Source organism: Aquila chrysaetos, chromosome 26 (assembly GCF_900496995.4).
Source record: "Aquila chrysaetos chrysaetos chromosome 26, bAquChr1.4, whole genome shotgun sequence".
Classification (NCBI taxonomy): domain Eukaryota; kingdom Metazoa; phylum Chordata; class Aves; order Accipitriformes; family Accipitridae; genus Aquila; species Aquila chrysaetos.
This window is the reverse complement of record NC_044029.1, coordinates 16,327,192-16,340,286: the sequence shown is the minus strand read 5'-3', so window position 1 is coordinate 16,340,286 and position 13,095 is coordinate 16,327,192. Positions and strand designations below refer to the sequence as shown.

At 40.2% G+C, this 13,095-nt stretch overlaps 1 protein-coding gene across 10 annotated transcripts in view; it reads right to left on the bottom strand.

Annotated features, from left to right (window-relative positions):
- Nucleotides 1–81: 81 nt before the first annotated feature.
- Nucleotides 82–13,095, bottom strand: part of GRIP1 (glutamate receptor interacting protein 1) — a 328,811-nt gene continuing 315,797 nt past the window's right edge. For 4 of the 10 annotated variants that reach the window (XM_030002723.2, XM_030002722.2, XM_030002725.2 and 1 more), the window contains 4 exons: nt 12,869–12,980; nt 9,970–10,203; nt 2,744–2,890; nt 86–1,711 (listed from right to left, as the gene is read on the bottom strand). In XM_030002723.2, coding sequence (XP_029858583.1) covers nt 1,475–1,711; nt 2,744–2,890; nt 9,970–10,203; nt 12,869–12,980 — 730 coding nt within the window. In that variant the 3' untranslated portion in view covers nt 86–1,474. Of the gene's footprint in view, nt 1,712–2,743; nt 2,891–9,969; nt 10,204–12,678; nt 12,724–12,868; nt 12,981–13,095 lie in introns of those variants that run through there. The other 6 variants (XM_030002727.2, XM_030002726.2, XM_030002729.2 and 3 more) reach the window with 4 other exon arrangements.

Here is a 13,095-nt window from a genome sequence, read left to right as displayed (position 1 = left end):
TCATGCTATTAAAGTATTAAATTTGTACAAAAATACTTTACAGTTTAATACTTATTTGTTACAAATAAAAATACATATTTAAGTGACTCATGAAGTTGGTTGTTTTCTTTTTTCTTTTTTTTTTTTTTTTTTTAACATGATTCAGTATTGAATGTCATTCTGACCTCCTCTGGCAGTGCTGAAATAAATAGAAATCAGAGATACTTTTGTGTGCAAGGCAGGTGAGCTTGTTCATGTATTGGAAACAGCAACAGGGATACAGTTAAACAGGTTAAAGTGACCAGAAACAACTCTGTAAGGTGATTGCTGAGATATGGAGACTCTACAAATGTACAAATCCAGTATCTTTATATTCACCAATAACAAGAATTACTAATAACAACTTGAATACTGGAATAAACCAAAGCAGCTGCTGGTGAGCATATAAAGCAACTGGCAGTATTTTATTGCTTGGGGGGAGAGGAGAGAATCTGTGTGATGTGTTTGTAAAATATATTTACAATTTTAAATTCTAAAAACGTGTTGCAGGGGGTAATGTTTATCATAAAGAAGGCTGAAAACAGCATATTAAATGCGACTTTTGTCCCTTCAAGAAATTGTTGACCGACTTAAAAAGCTCACGTGTGACAGTACAAGTTTACAGGTTTGTGGATCATTTAAGAGCTTTTGTATCAATCTTCCACTGACATAGTTTAAAAAAAGCCATTTTCTTTTAAAACCTCTCTAATTTGTCTGAACTCATTTCAGTTTTACTCATCAGTAATCCTTCTTCAGAGGTTTTATCCCATTAAAAAGGTCTCTCTGTAAAAATCCCCACAGGTTGCCAGACACACCATTAAACATTTCATTGCATAGGGAGTAACATACGCTGTAACAGAATTTACCGAGGTGGGGGAGTAACATTCACCCCATACTGCAGCTTCCTGCAACCATTCTGTTAAAACTTCTACACCATGCACCCTTCTTGCCGGCAGAATAAAGGTCCCCAAAATTACAGATCTAGCCATTTAACAAAGACAACCCAGTGCAGCATACTGCTCTTCCTTGTCCGTCAGACAGCTCCTTTCTAATAAAATGTTTTTAAAAACCATGTAACCTGGACCACTGCTGGTACCAGAGGTTAACTCCGTGCTTTTCCCTCAAACAGCAGCTGCTGCTGAAGGGAGAGGAACATTTAAATCATGTTTAAAATATCTCCCCAGTTTCTTACTTGGGCGGGGGGAAAAGGCCCTTACGATTTTTTTGTACTGTTGCTAATGCTAGACTGTTCAGAATGGAATGACTTGACTAAATGAAGAATTAAAACTTTTTCAAAAGTAACCAAGAATTAATATAAGCCTTGAGACAGACAGACTGACCTCCTGTGCTTTTCAGTGCTAGATAGCATCTGAGCCTCAATCTCAGAGAAATCTTAGAGGGATTTAGCACCATAATTGTCTTTCGTTACCGAATGTCCCACTAAAATGATTTTCTGCTATAATGTATTTGTAGGATCCCGTGTCTCTGCATTAACACTAGCGTGTCCACTCTTTTGAAGGAAGGCATTGTTCTGATCGCTCCACTCCCCACTCGCTGAAGTCTGTTGTTCTGAGCTTCCTTTCTGAGATGCCAGCGGGTTTCTGCTAATCACCAGTTCCAGCTTATTGCCAGATTCTGCGATGAGGGGCACAACTAGACAGCAGTCAAAGTCTCTGGTGCGAACGTGGTTTACCTGAACGGTTAGAAAATCAATTTTTGTTACCATTTTTGGAAACAGAAATGAGATCACAAGGGAAACAGATTTATCCTTGAGACTATGGAACCTGATTAAAGCGTTCCAGGTAGAGAATCGTCTATACAAGACTGTTTAACCATGGCATCCAGTCTGAAGACGCCGGTTAAGTTTTCTACTCACCCTTTCACAGAATGTGAAGTAGGTATATTTACAGTGGTGACAGCTGTCACAATGCCCACTCCATAAATGACATTTAACAGCGCATCGTTTTTCTGTCTTTCATGGTGTTCATTAATTTAAATACAACAGGTCATATCTAAAATGTCAATTCAGTTCAGGTCTTCTCTGGTTTTAATTAATATATAAAGTTTTTTAATGGGCTAAGTTGACAGAAATTTAGTTTTTCCTGCATGGTCCAACATGGCACTGTGGGAAGTGTGGCGCTCAGTCAGTATTACATTATTACAACTATGGCAAGCAACAATTTGGATTAAGCAGAGAAACAATTCTCAAGTCTGTATCGAGAACAGCAAAAATTACAAATCTGTCTGGAAATGCCGTGGGAAATTCCAGCTTTCCAGTGAGCATTTGTATGTCTCCTTTGGAGTTGTGAAATACCTAACATTCTGAAAGTATTTGTTTCTTCAAACAGGACTTTACAGAAGAACCTAGCCTTAGTGCCACTGCATAAAAGCCCAAGACATCATGAAGTGGGGCCTTTTCTTACCGAGGCTCTAAGCGATTTACATGGCCTGTGGCACAGAGCAATTACGATCATTTGTCCTTCTTCCCGTCCCCCTAGACACATCCTTTCCCAGCAGAAATGCAGAAGAACAGTACTGCTCATCATTTAAAATACAGTAAGCAATGTAGATAAGGCTGTTCCAAATAAGTGATGAAAACACTTTGTGCGGTTTCCTACGACGACGTCTGTGTAGATACCCAAACACCCTGCAGTCTGGTTACAAATCTTTCTACAAAATAATCAGTGTCACGTCCCGTCACGCTAAGCCTGTGTGGTGCCATTACCTGTAGAAGTCTGTCGTATGGTTTTAAACCTCCCAGATCGCCAGGGCCAGCTGGTCGAATGTTTTTAACATACACTCCTTTTTCCAATAAACCATCTGAGACACTGAACCCAAAGTCTTCTCCATCAGAGTCCTTGTACAAAGTTACCTGTGGAGGTGATGTAACATGATGAGAAGGGGGGGAAAAAAAAGTTTGTCCACATTTCTACATGCATTAGACAGGCTTTCTTCCTGGTTTTGGTGCTTTTTTTTCACAGTAGAGAGATCACTTACCTACTATTTGGTACTTACAGTATTAAGAGTTGTTCCCATTTTGACCTTATATTCTCAGAAGCCACCTTATTCTTCAGTAACAAACAAGCACTTTTCACTTCTGCTTGTCAGCTGGAAATTTGTGGTATTTATCCCACCTTTCATGGTGTCATTTTTTTGAGTCTTAGTTTTTTGTTCCCTGTTCTCTGGTTGCCAGGATCTGAGTACAAGATTAGGTTTAGTTTTGCTTCAGGGATGAAGACCTGGCCTCAACCAAGCAATTGGTGTCGTGTCTTCCAAAACTTCCAGAGGGCATCAACACCACCAGCACCGTAAGCCCCAGCCAGCCTGGTTTTGGCCAGGCAATGGTCCACCCTGTAAAGCCTAACCCCAAATGTGCTCAGTGTAAGAGTTGTAATGCAACCTTTTAAGAAAGTACTAAGGTGGCTCCTTCTGAAAGAGCTTGCAGTGGTCTTACATAGCCAAGAGACTGTTGTTCAAAAGCAGGAAATAAATACAAGTTAATAAAACTATTAGAAGTTTTTTCAGGTGTTCAGAGAACAAGTCCTCACAGGTAGTTTTGTGAATTCAGTTATTGGATAGAAAAAGGTTCAGAGACTTCTTTGTAGGTATGTGGCATGCTTAGGTTTTTATTTTTGTGAGGTTCTTATTTTTTCTTGCTTCTTTCTCACATCAGGAGTGCAGATCTATGCAAGTGAATTGTGTGAGTCAATGGTGTGACATCTGACTGATGCTGGCACAAAATGTTTGCAGATACAGTCACACAGTCAAAATTGTGCTTTCACTGCTATACTTTATATCACTTTGGGTTCAAAATACTGGTTTTATCATACCTCGGCTGATAAAATGACAACATTAAGAGTGCACTGTAATTTTATAATGGCTTGGTACTAGTAATGCTCCATGTACTGCATCCTCGTGCGTGCCATCCACTGAGTTCCCTTCTGGTGTTTCTGAATTACAGCATCACTCAAATTGAAGGGGATTTTGGAAAGTCTCTGGTCCAACCTCCTGCCCAAGGCAGGCCACGACCAAATACAGATCAGGCTGCTGACGCCTTGGTCAGTATTTCATAGAAGAATGCCAAGGCACAGCAGTGCTGGGGCACCATGCTGGTTGGTGCTGCCTGCAGAAAGCTTCTGTGATCCTGCCTTAACTGCTGTTGTGAAAAGGTAAGGAAGGACAGAGAAGGTTGTCTCAAAACAGGAGCGAAGGAGTTGGTGAGATCAACAAAGAGCACAGACAGTTGGTTTGAGTTTTTTTTCCTGCTCTCTGCAGTTTTCTTGACTTTACTTGGCTTTAGCGGCATATCAGCAGTGCTTTAACCAGAATTAAAACACTCACTAGTAAGTTTGGTAGCTATCCTGGGCAACAGCTGGGAGGAGTAAGATACAAATGCCAGCTGCTGCAGCATTAGCACTGTTTTATCTGCAGACGTGGACAGTGCATCGCTGGGCTGCTGTGACAACGGCTGCCTGTCTCATGCCGCGGGAAGCACAAATGCCCCCACACAGCATTTGTCCCTTACTTTACACCCGTTCCTCCTCTTCCCTTGTTTTTCTCCCTCTGTACAGTAGAGCAAAGCAGAAAGCCACACCTGAAGTCCCATTAACTAAGCCGAAGGCTTTCTCCCTGCCGGTGACTGATTCTCTTACTTGGGCATGAGCTGCCATTGTAAACTTCCCAGTGGCTGCTGTGTTTAAGCTCCTTGTCTTCTTTTCTCCCATCTTCCCCCAAAGTAACTTGCGGCTGAACCTGTCATACTGCCCTCCGTCTCAGTGTGAATTTCAGGAGTCAAAGGGCATTTCAGCTACTGACAAACCTATCTGCAAATTAAAAATAATCCATTTTAGAATGATTTTAATTTATATCAACAGCTGCTGTACCTGCAGGACTCTGGGAAACTTCTAATAATTTATCAACAGAGGCTTTTATGTGTGATATCATAGCATGTCTAACATGGCTTTGATCTGAGGTGTGTTTGAAGCTGCTATGAAAGACTGCCATAAGACCACCTACCATTCTAGCAAGACTGAAAAAGTTAATAAAGGAGGGAAATATATTTTATTGACAGATTTGTGTGTATTTCCTGGCAAGAATGGAAAATAATTAGCACAGGACCAAGACACAAATTCTCTTCAAATGAGATAACTTTTTTCCCACAGCATCAAAAAGGATAGGAGTGCTTCATGTTAACTGCTTCTTAAAGAAGCCTTGAAAAGTAAACGTAAAAATGTGATACAGTGCCTAAGAGAAGACTGGCTTAAATTACTATGCACTGTTCTAGCACAGATGGCACAATTTTTAAAAGGAACATTCCCTTTCCACTTACTCTTTTTCTTTCCCCCTTCCTCTTCCTTCAGGCACTGGAGTTACGTGGAGCTGGATCCAACCTCAGGTGAACTACAAAGACCTACGGAACGGCACTCTCTGAAGTCATCTAGACTGTATGCTTGCCCTAAGGCAGAATAAGCTGCATCTAACCCATTTCTGGGAGACATTTATCTGTCCTGCTTTTTAAAATCTCCAGTGATGGAGACTCCACAGTCTATTAAAGTAATCCCTTCCAGTGCTTCAGATGTTTTCCTTGGGTCTAAACTAAATCGCCCTTGCTGAGAGTTAAGCCTGCTGCTATCCACAGAGAACAAGATCACTTTATTCTCTCCTTCTCTGCAGCAATGTGAAACAAGACTTGTTCTTCTCTGTACTCTGTTCAGTAGGTTAACACCCTTCTTTAATTTTCAGAACCCAAACTGGACAGTCTATTACAGTCAAGACTTTATCAAAGCCAAGCTAGAGTGGGGAATAACTCTGCATGTACTACAGACGGTGGTCCCATTTGTATGGTCTAGGACAGTGTTGCTTTTTCCCTATTTTTAGTGAGTGGTCTACTAGCAAATAAAATACACAAAAATTTTGTTCTACAGATCTATAGGAAGTGCCAGTCCACATTAGCTCACCTTATCTTGTATCTTGTCTGTAATAATGCCCAGGGAATGCACATGCTACTTCATGCCCAGCTTGTGAGTCAAAAAATGGAGCATTGCAAATGGTAAGGGACACGAAAGAAGAGATTTGCTGTAGAGGTGAGAAACTGCATTCGCAAAACAGTGGGAAGTACTGCAATAGTGGGGCATGGAGGGAAGCAGAACTTGAGAATGATCATCCAAAGTCTTTTCTTGCTCCCCTAGTTGTTCAGGTTGGACTTTCCTGATTTATATGGACTAGACATTCTGGAAGGGAACTGTCACTACCCTGCCATCAGAACTTGTATATAGATACGTATAAAAATATTTTCTCATTTCTCTGGTTCTTCAGATCTACATAGCATAGAAGATTTTAAAAAACTGTTTTCCTTATGGCTGTCTTCTCGTGACTTTTGGTTTATTTAACAGAAGCTTGGAAATTAAAGCAACTGATACTTATTCACTTAAGAGATGAGGCTGCGATTTAACTTTGTTGCAGGTTTGACAGCTGTCACATTTTTTAGGTACAAGTCATCTGCAGAGAAATTTCTTTTGTATTATAGGTTATAATTCAGGGGCTACTGCTTTTTAGGGCAGCATACATTCTTCAAAGGGAATCTCAGAGTAAAAACCCTGCTCTCTGACATACCCAGATTTTTGTTTAATAACGGGTATGGGCAAAGCCTTACCACATGGTTTTCTCATCTTCACAACTTGCCAGTAGCCCTGTCTGACGGGTATGAGATTGCAGGCAATTCACGCCATACCTAAATCATGCTGTTCTATCTGCACTTCTGATCACAATTGTTTGGAAGGTTTGATCTCAATAGCAAAATCTCCATTATGGGCAATTTGTTAGACTTTTAAATTTACATCAGGAGCCTAAGGGAAAAAGAAAGCTGAAATAGAAATTTAATTTCTATTTCATAAGCAATTAAATAGTTAGAAATTTTAAACAGGCTTACAAGTTTTGAGCCTGTTTCTATGCCTCTCCTCCCACTCAAATCTATGGAAAACGCTTAATTTAAATTCATACATCTTGCACAGATCAGCTACTGTGGTATTTTAACTGACTGTAATTTTAGGCTAATGACTACTTGCAATAGTAATATTGAAAAATTATCTGATGTCTAGTGCATATTTTTGCTCTCAGAGGAACGTGTGCTCTATGAAACTTTAAAAAAATGGTCCGCTATTTTAGAAAAATATTAATCTATATGCTTACCTAGGTAGATAAAATCAATTAAAGGCATTAATTAAATTTGGGTACAGATATAGCAATATGCTATCCAGTTAAATTAAATGTTACTTATTAAACCATCTAGAACAAATGTTTGAAGAGATTCGTACGACACTTATCTCAATTGTAGCTTCCTCAGGATGAAGACAGTTCAAGTACATGTTTGGTGAATGTAATGCAGTGAAGTAAGAAAGAGCAGTGAAGAATTCAGGTTAACTTGCTGCAAAGTTTGCAGCATTCAACAAAATAATCCTCAGGGCTGTGTTACCTTTCTGACAGGTGTATACCTGAGAAGGACAAGCTACTAATGTCATCTGCTCACCATGCCGTTCCGTTAGACTTACTCATCTGTGTTTGTAGCCCGAGCAGTTTTTGTCCAGTCTTTCTCTTGCCCTATACAGATTCTTTGGTAGAATCGTATATTCTTGCTCTCTTACAATCAGATTATGAAAAGCCAGTGGAACACTGACCTTAGCTGGCCCGTTTTCTGCAATCAAACTTAGGGTCTGAACCCTGATCTATAGGGTACATAGGCCCCAACTCAACAGGCGTGCAGACTCATCGCACTGAGGCAGTGAATAGGCACCCGACCTGTCCTGCTGAAGAAACTGGGAAAGCTCAGCCCCATGCAGTCAAGTACATGCTTGAAAGTCTTGCTGAAGTAAGTCTTAGGCAAGCTATGTCTTAGCTTGTATTTCAGAGACTGTTTATACCACCACAGTTTTCCAAACCAGTTCTTATTTCACTGGTTGTCCCGTCAGTGGCCCAGCTGATGAAGACATTTGCCTGCAGAGGGCAGAGTACATTTGCCAGTAAGGCCTGTTACGAAAAATATTAAATCAAGGCATTTCTCTGACAGTGAAGTGAAGTCATACCTGTGGCATTGCAGCTCTTCTGGAAAACTACCATTGGACAAGCTGTCCATGAGAAATAGCAACTGAACAGCTTATTAGTGTTAAACTAGAGGTCTAATACAAAAATGAAGGAGGAGAGAGAAAGTAACAGGCACACTGCTCCACAAGAACCACTAAGAAAACTAACAAGTAAGAACTTGCTGAGATGGGCATGAATACAAAAGCAGCCCATGATGCTTGGGTTAACCTGCAGGTGTCATCATAGGGGTACAAGCCCACTTCGGTGAATCAGACCATAAGATCCAGTCACTGGTTTCTATTTTTCTTAAACGACTGTAAGGATTTGCAAAATCCTTAGTGCATGTTCAACTTCCAGATTCTTTGAAAGGAAATGACTCTTTTCTGGATGACAGAATAGACAGTATAAGCAAACTCAACATCACTTCAGCAGACAATGCAAAAGTGGGTATGCTATCTGAACAAAAACTGGAAATTACTAAAATGGAAGGTCACAGCAATCTTAAAAAAACCAGACAACTAAAGAGACAGAAAGCTCAAGGACAGGGTACTTTTTACTGCCCAGGACTCTTAAGAGCTAGCAGCTATCACAGAATACCGACTCATTAATAGAAATCTGATGACTCCTTTCTAGGAAAGGATTTATTTTATCAATCATGAAAGGCTAGTTTTACAATCCATAGGAGAAAACTGTGCCTTTGCTGAATGTGAGCACACCATGAAGTGCCTACTGCCATAGTTTTGTTTTATATCTCGCATTTACTTGCCACTCAGAAAAACTAAGCGCAGTAACTAACTCATTAATCACGTCACGTCAAGCTGGAAATATGAACAGCTTAAAGCTATCACAACACATCCTATTGATCGTTTACATTGGCAATGGATTGATTTTCCAGATACAAGATCCACACTTTACTGCCTTCTACAAACATTCATTTAGCCCACACTCAGTGAGTCCTTACCTCACTGAATTAAAACTGTATGAACTACAAACTAAACTCAGTCAAACCTACAGAGACTAGAAACCAAACCAACTCTCCTGAGAATGACAACATGTGACCTCTTAGTGACAATTCTCCACTCTTCTGCCTCCTCTCTGGGAAGATATCAAACCTTTAAGAGGATGATGGGTACAGGAGATGGGAGGCTCATTCCCATCAATCAGAACAGCATTATAATGTCCCCCAAAGTTCTGGAAACCAGTTGCTATTATTGCCTCACTGGACTTGAGACTTAAGCTGGTAGGGTGTTTGCTCTGTCTATCTGAAGATACTTTATCCAGTACTTCCTTGGCGTGCAGAGCCACCTTCGTATCACCAGGTGATTTCAACAGTCTTGAGCAGTGAAAAATTGCACAGACTGAGGATTACTTACCCTTTTTAGAGCAAAGGAATTAAAAGAGAAGAGAAGCAATAGCTAATTTGAAATAACATTCTCTATTATGTACATCGAGTCTCATGTATTTGATTCAAAATGAGTGTTAATTTGAAAAAGGACCAATGGGAAGCCCAAACCCTCCTGAGTAATTTCCTAAAGAAATATATTTTCTAGAAACTAAACTTTGCTTTTTTAATGAACACATTTTGCAGAGATGAGTTATTGGTATTGTCAATTCAAATTACCAGTGGAACCTCCTTGCAAAAGAGCAGTCCCTTTTGAGGATTTATTGTAAAACGAAATGGTAGACAAAGATGCATCTTATTGGTTTGTTTCCCCCACAAGGATATATCATTAATGTGTTTGTAAGAACTAATATGCATGGCCCCCAAATTACATCTGTGGAGTCATTATAAAAAGTGCTTACTCTATTGCCATATAATTAGATTCACTATGCTGAATATATTATTTCAAAGCTGTCAGAAAAAAAATTACAGACCTTGTGTAACTCCACAGGAGTTGGTGACATGATTTCTTTCATTTCTTGCTTAATTTTTCTCAGAACCATGGACTTTCTCCCCACATCCGATGGCAATGTGTTGCTACGAGTAGCTTGACTGTAATGTGGCCGTACAGTACTTCTTTCCTGGAAGCTGGCTTGTCTTCCCAGCTGATTACGAGGTTGTGGGTTTTCATGATTCAAACTCATTGTACTTCCTGACATAATTGTGGCCTAGAGCATTAAGGAACAGGTTAATTTTTAATACAGAATGTGGGTTAAGTAAGTGGTTAATTCATAGCAGTAGGTAAAACATCTCTACTCTTTGTTAAAACACAATCACTCAGGGCACAGCAAAAGGCAAGAGGGTAGATGTTCAATCTGCTTGCAAGTCACTATAAAATAAAGGACCACAACAAAACACAACAACAATAACAGAACCCTATGGGCAAAAGTTTTCAGACAGCACTTCAAACTAAAATACTGAGCACTAGAATGGCTATGCTTGTAAGTTAGTCCCCTGGCAGACTGAAGAGTGTGTAGTATCATGGGTTATTTAAAAAATATTTTACATGTAAATAAAATTACATTTAAGTTGTGGCATAATTGCATTTGTTGGAATTGGAGCTATAGGAATGCATTTACAATTCAGACGGTGCGTGCCAGGTAAAAAAATGTGAGTCACCAGAATACGTAGGCAGCTCTAGAGTCAGCACTGGCAGAGAGCGTGCCCAGATACCACCCCAGGCCGGGGAAAGCTCAGCGCAGGTAAGCTCGCTGCCTGGAAAGAAACTTTGCATAACACGCATATTGCAAGAGTAACTGCCTTAGCTTAGCGCTAATACTTCAGAGGTACAAGCCCCTGTCTCACTGCTGTTTTTAATCTCAGTAAAAGCTAGCCTTTTATGTTAGATGCAAGAATACAGGGAGGGTGAAATCCTGAAAGAGGATGACGGAGTCATCTCGTCCACTGGATGGAACAGACTGACACGAAAAGCACCCGTGCACAGCGAGGAGCCTCCCCCCTTGTGAAAAGCTTTCTGTTTCGGGGAACAGGAGGCAAACACGCTTCGGCGCAGCCACCCTACAGAGGTGCCACTGCTGGGATAGGGTACGCTGAATTTCCTATTTATTCTCCCCAGTGCCGATGGACAAGTGAAAAGGAAAATTAAAAGGCCATAACCTGAACTCTGACTGGGACAGGGTGCAGGCAGCCTGCCTGAAAACGAGAAATTAAAATGAAGGGGGAAAAAATAAGGGGAGAACAGGCAAATAAAGGTTCGCTTCTGACTCTGGTGAGCATGTCTGTCACCCTTCTTTCTCCCAGCTCCAGCACTACTTTTACTACAAGATAATATATTGTAGCCTTAACAGTCTCTCTTGTGCTCAGTAATGACTGATATTACTGCCTGATGGAGCAAATGCATCCAGAGCACTTGGCAAACAACAGTTTTCTTTGCTCTTTGGCTGAAGACCTTGAAATGAAAAACGATAAGGAGTCCTTGACTACGCAATGGCACTTCATAAAATAGAGGCATCGCCATTCTCTGCATCCTGACATACTGAATGAGTCTTACTTTCGTTTCAGAGCTGTGGGTTGTGCAACAAGACGATGCTATAAATGATACAGCATCTACAGTTCTGAATTTCACTTTTGTGAAAGGCTGAGGAAAATTCAACGTGTTGAAGTAACTGAATTCCGGTCAGCATGAACGATCTATTTCCATTTCAGAATTATCCATTTCCATATCCTTTCATTGTGCTCTGAATATTGAAAATTGCAAGAGAAGCCTGCGGTACTGAACCATATCTAACTATGGAATTAAACCAGTATAACGTTTTCTCCTGCATTTCTCTGGTTTGCAATAACAAATACATGAGAATCACATTTTGCTACCCATACATGCAATACAAAAGCCATAAATCTGAGGAAGTAAATTAATCTGAACTGAAAAACTTTCACCCAGTTATGCCATTCACATTCCTCCTGGCTGCTAAAGGACTTTATATAACATAAAAATGAAAATGAGATTCTGCCAGTTTTGCAGCTCCAGGAATTTAAAAGAACATAAAAGAAAATATTTTAGGACCTTTCATTCCATAGCTTTAAGTGGCAGTATAATCTTAATTGTTCTGATTAGACAACTTAGAGAAAAGGTGATTAGAAAAATAAAGACTCAAAGTTACTCTGTGTCTGTTCCCTTCCGCCTCTACCCACCCCGCTCCCCCCAGAATCTAACACAAAGCATGGTTAGATTTGCAATTAACTTCAGGATGAAATGTGAAAATTTGTTACATAGGGAAGAAATTGCTGTATAACGAACATTTCTCACATTGGCAGCTTTTTTGCAGAGTGGTAAGATTATAGGTAAACATTTTGAAAAGCTGATTTTCTTTTATGTTCATCTTAATCAAATTAAGTTTCAATTTAAAAGACAACCTACAACATGCTAAGAAAAGCTGCATAAAGCGTCTGTCAGAGAATGGGATGCATTGCTGCAGGAAGGTTATGCCCACTTCAGAAGTTCTGTGCCATTTGCTGCCTGTGCAAACAGCACCAATGGTTATGCACAGCAGAAGCTGCAAGTCAAAAGCTCTGGGGTGAACATGTTTATAGAATTTTGGTTGCATTGTACAAAAGAAAACAGCTCTGGTTAGGGGCGGGGAGGCAGCTGCACAAGCAAAAATATAAAGGTAAAGGGTAGGTACCAAGAGAGTCATGTTTCTCAAACACAGACGCCTGTCAGCCTTGTCCTGTGGAGAGGGGTTAAAGCTTTTAAATGAATTGGTGTGATTAGTGCAACTTAAAAGAAAAAAAGGAGAAAATAAAATGAATGTAAACCAAACCAAAATCATTATATTTCTCTATAATTGGAAAGAAAGGTTAAGATTGTTCTACCTCTAGTTCCCTCAGAATTCCTGACTGGCCACAGGTCTCTAAATCCTCCAGAGCCTGAGACCAGAAATTTTCCTCCTGGTCAGCCTCGGTGTTATCATGGGTACCTGCGAAGCTAGATTTACAATGAGAGGTTAAAAAACACGTGGACTTTTTTCCCCTCGAAAAATATATTTTACACATGTGCCTTGCCACAGATTGCAACTTGAATGACAGAACGTTACGGTAGG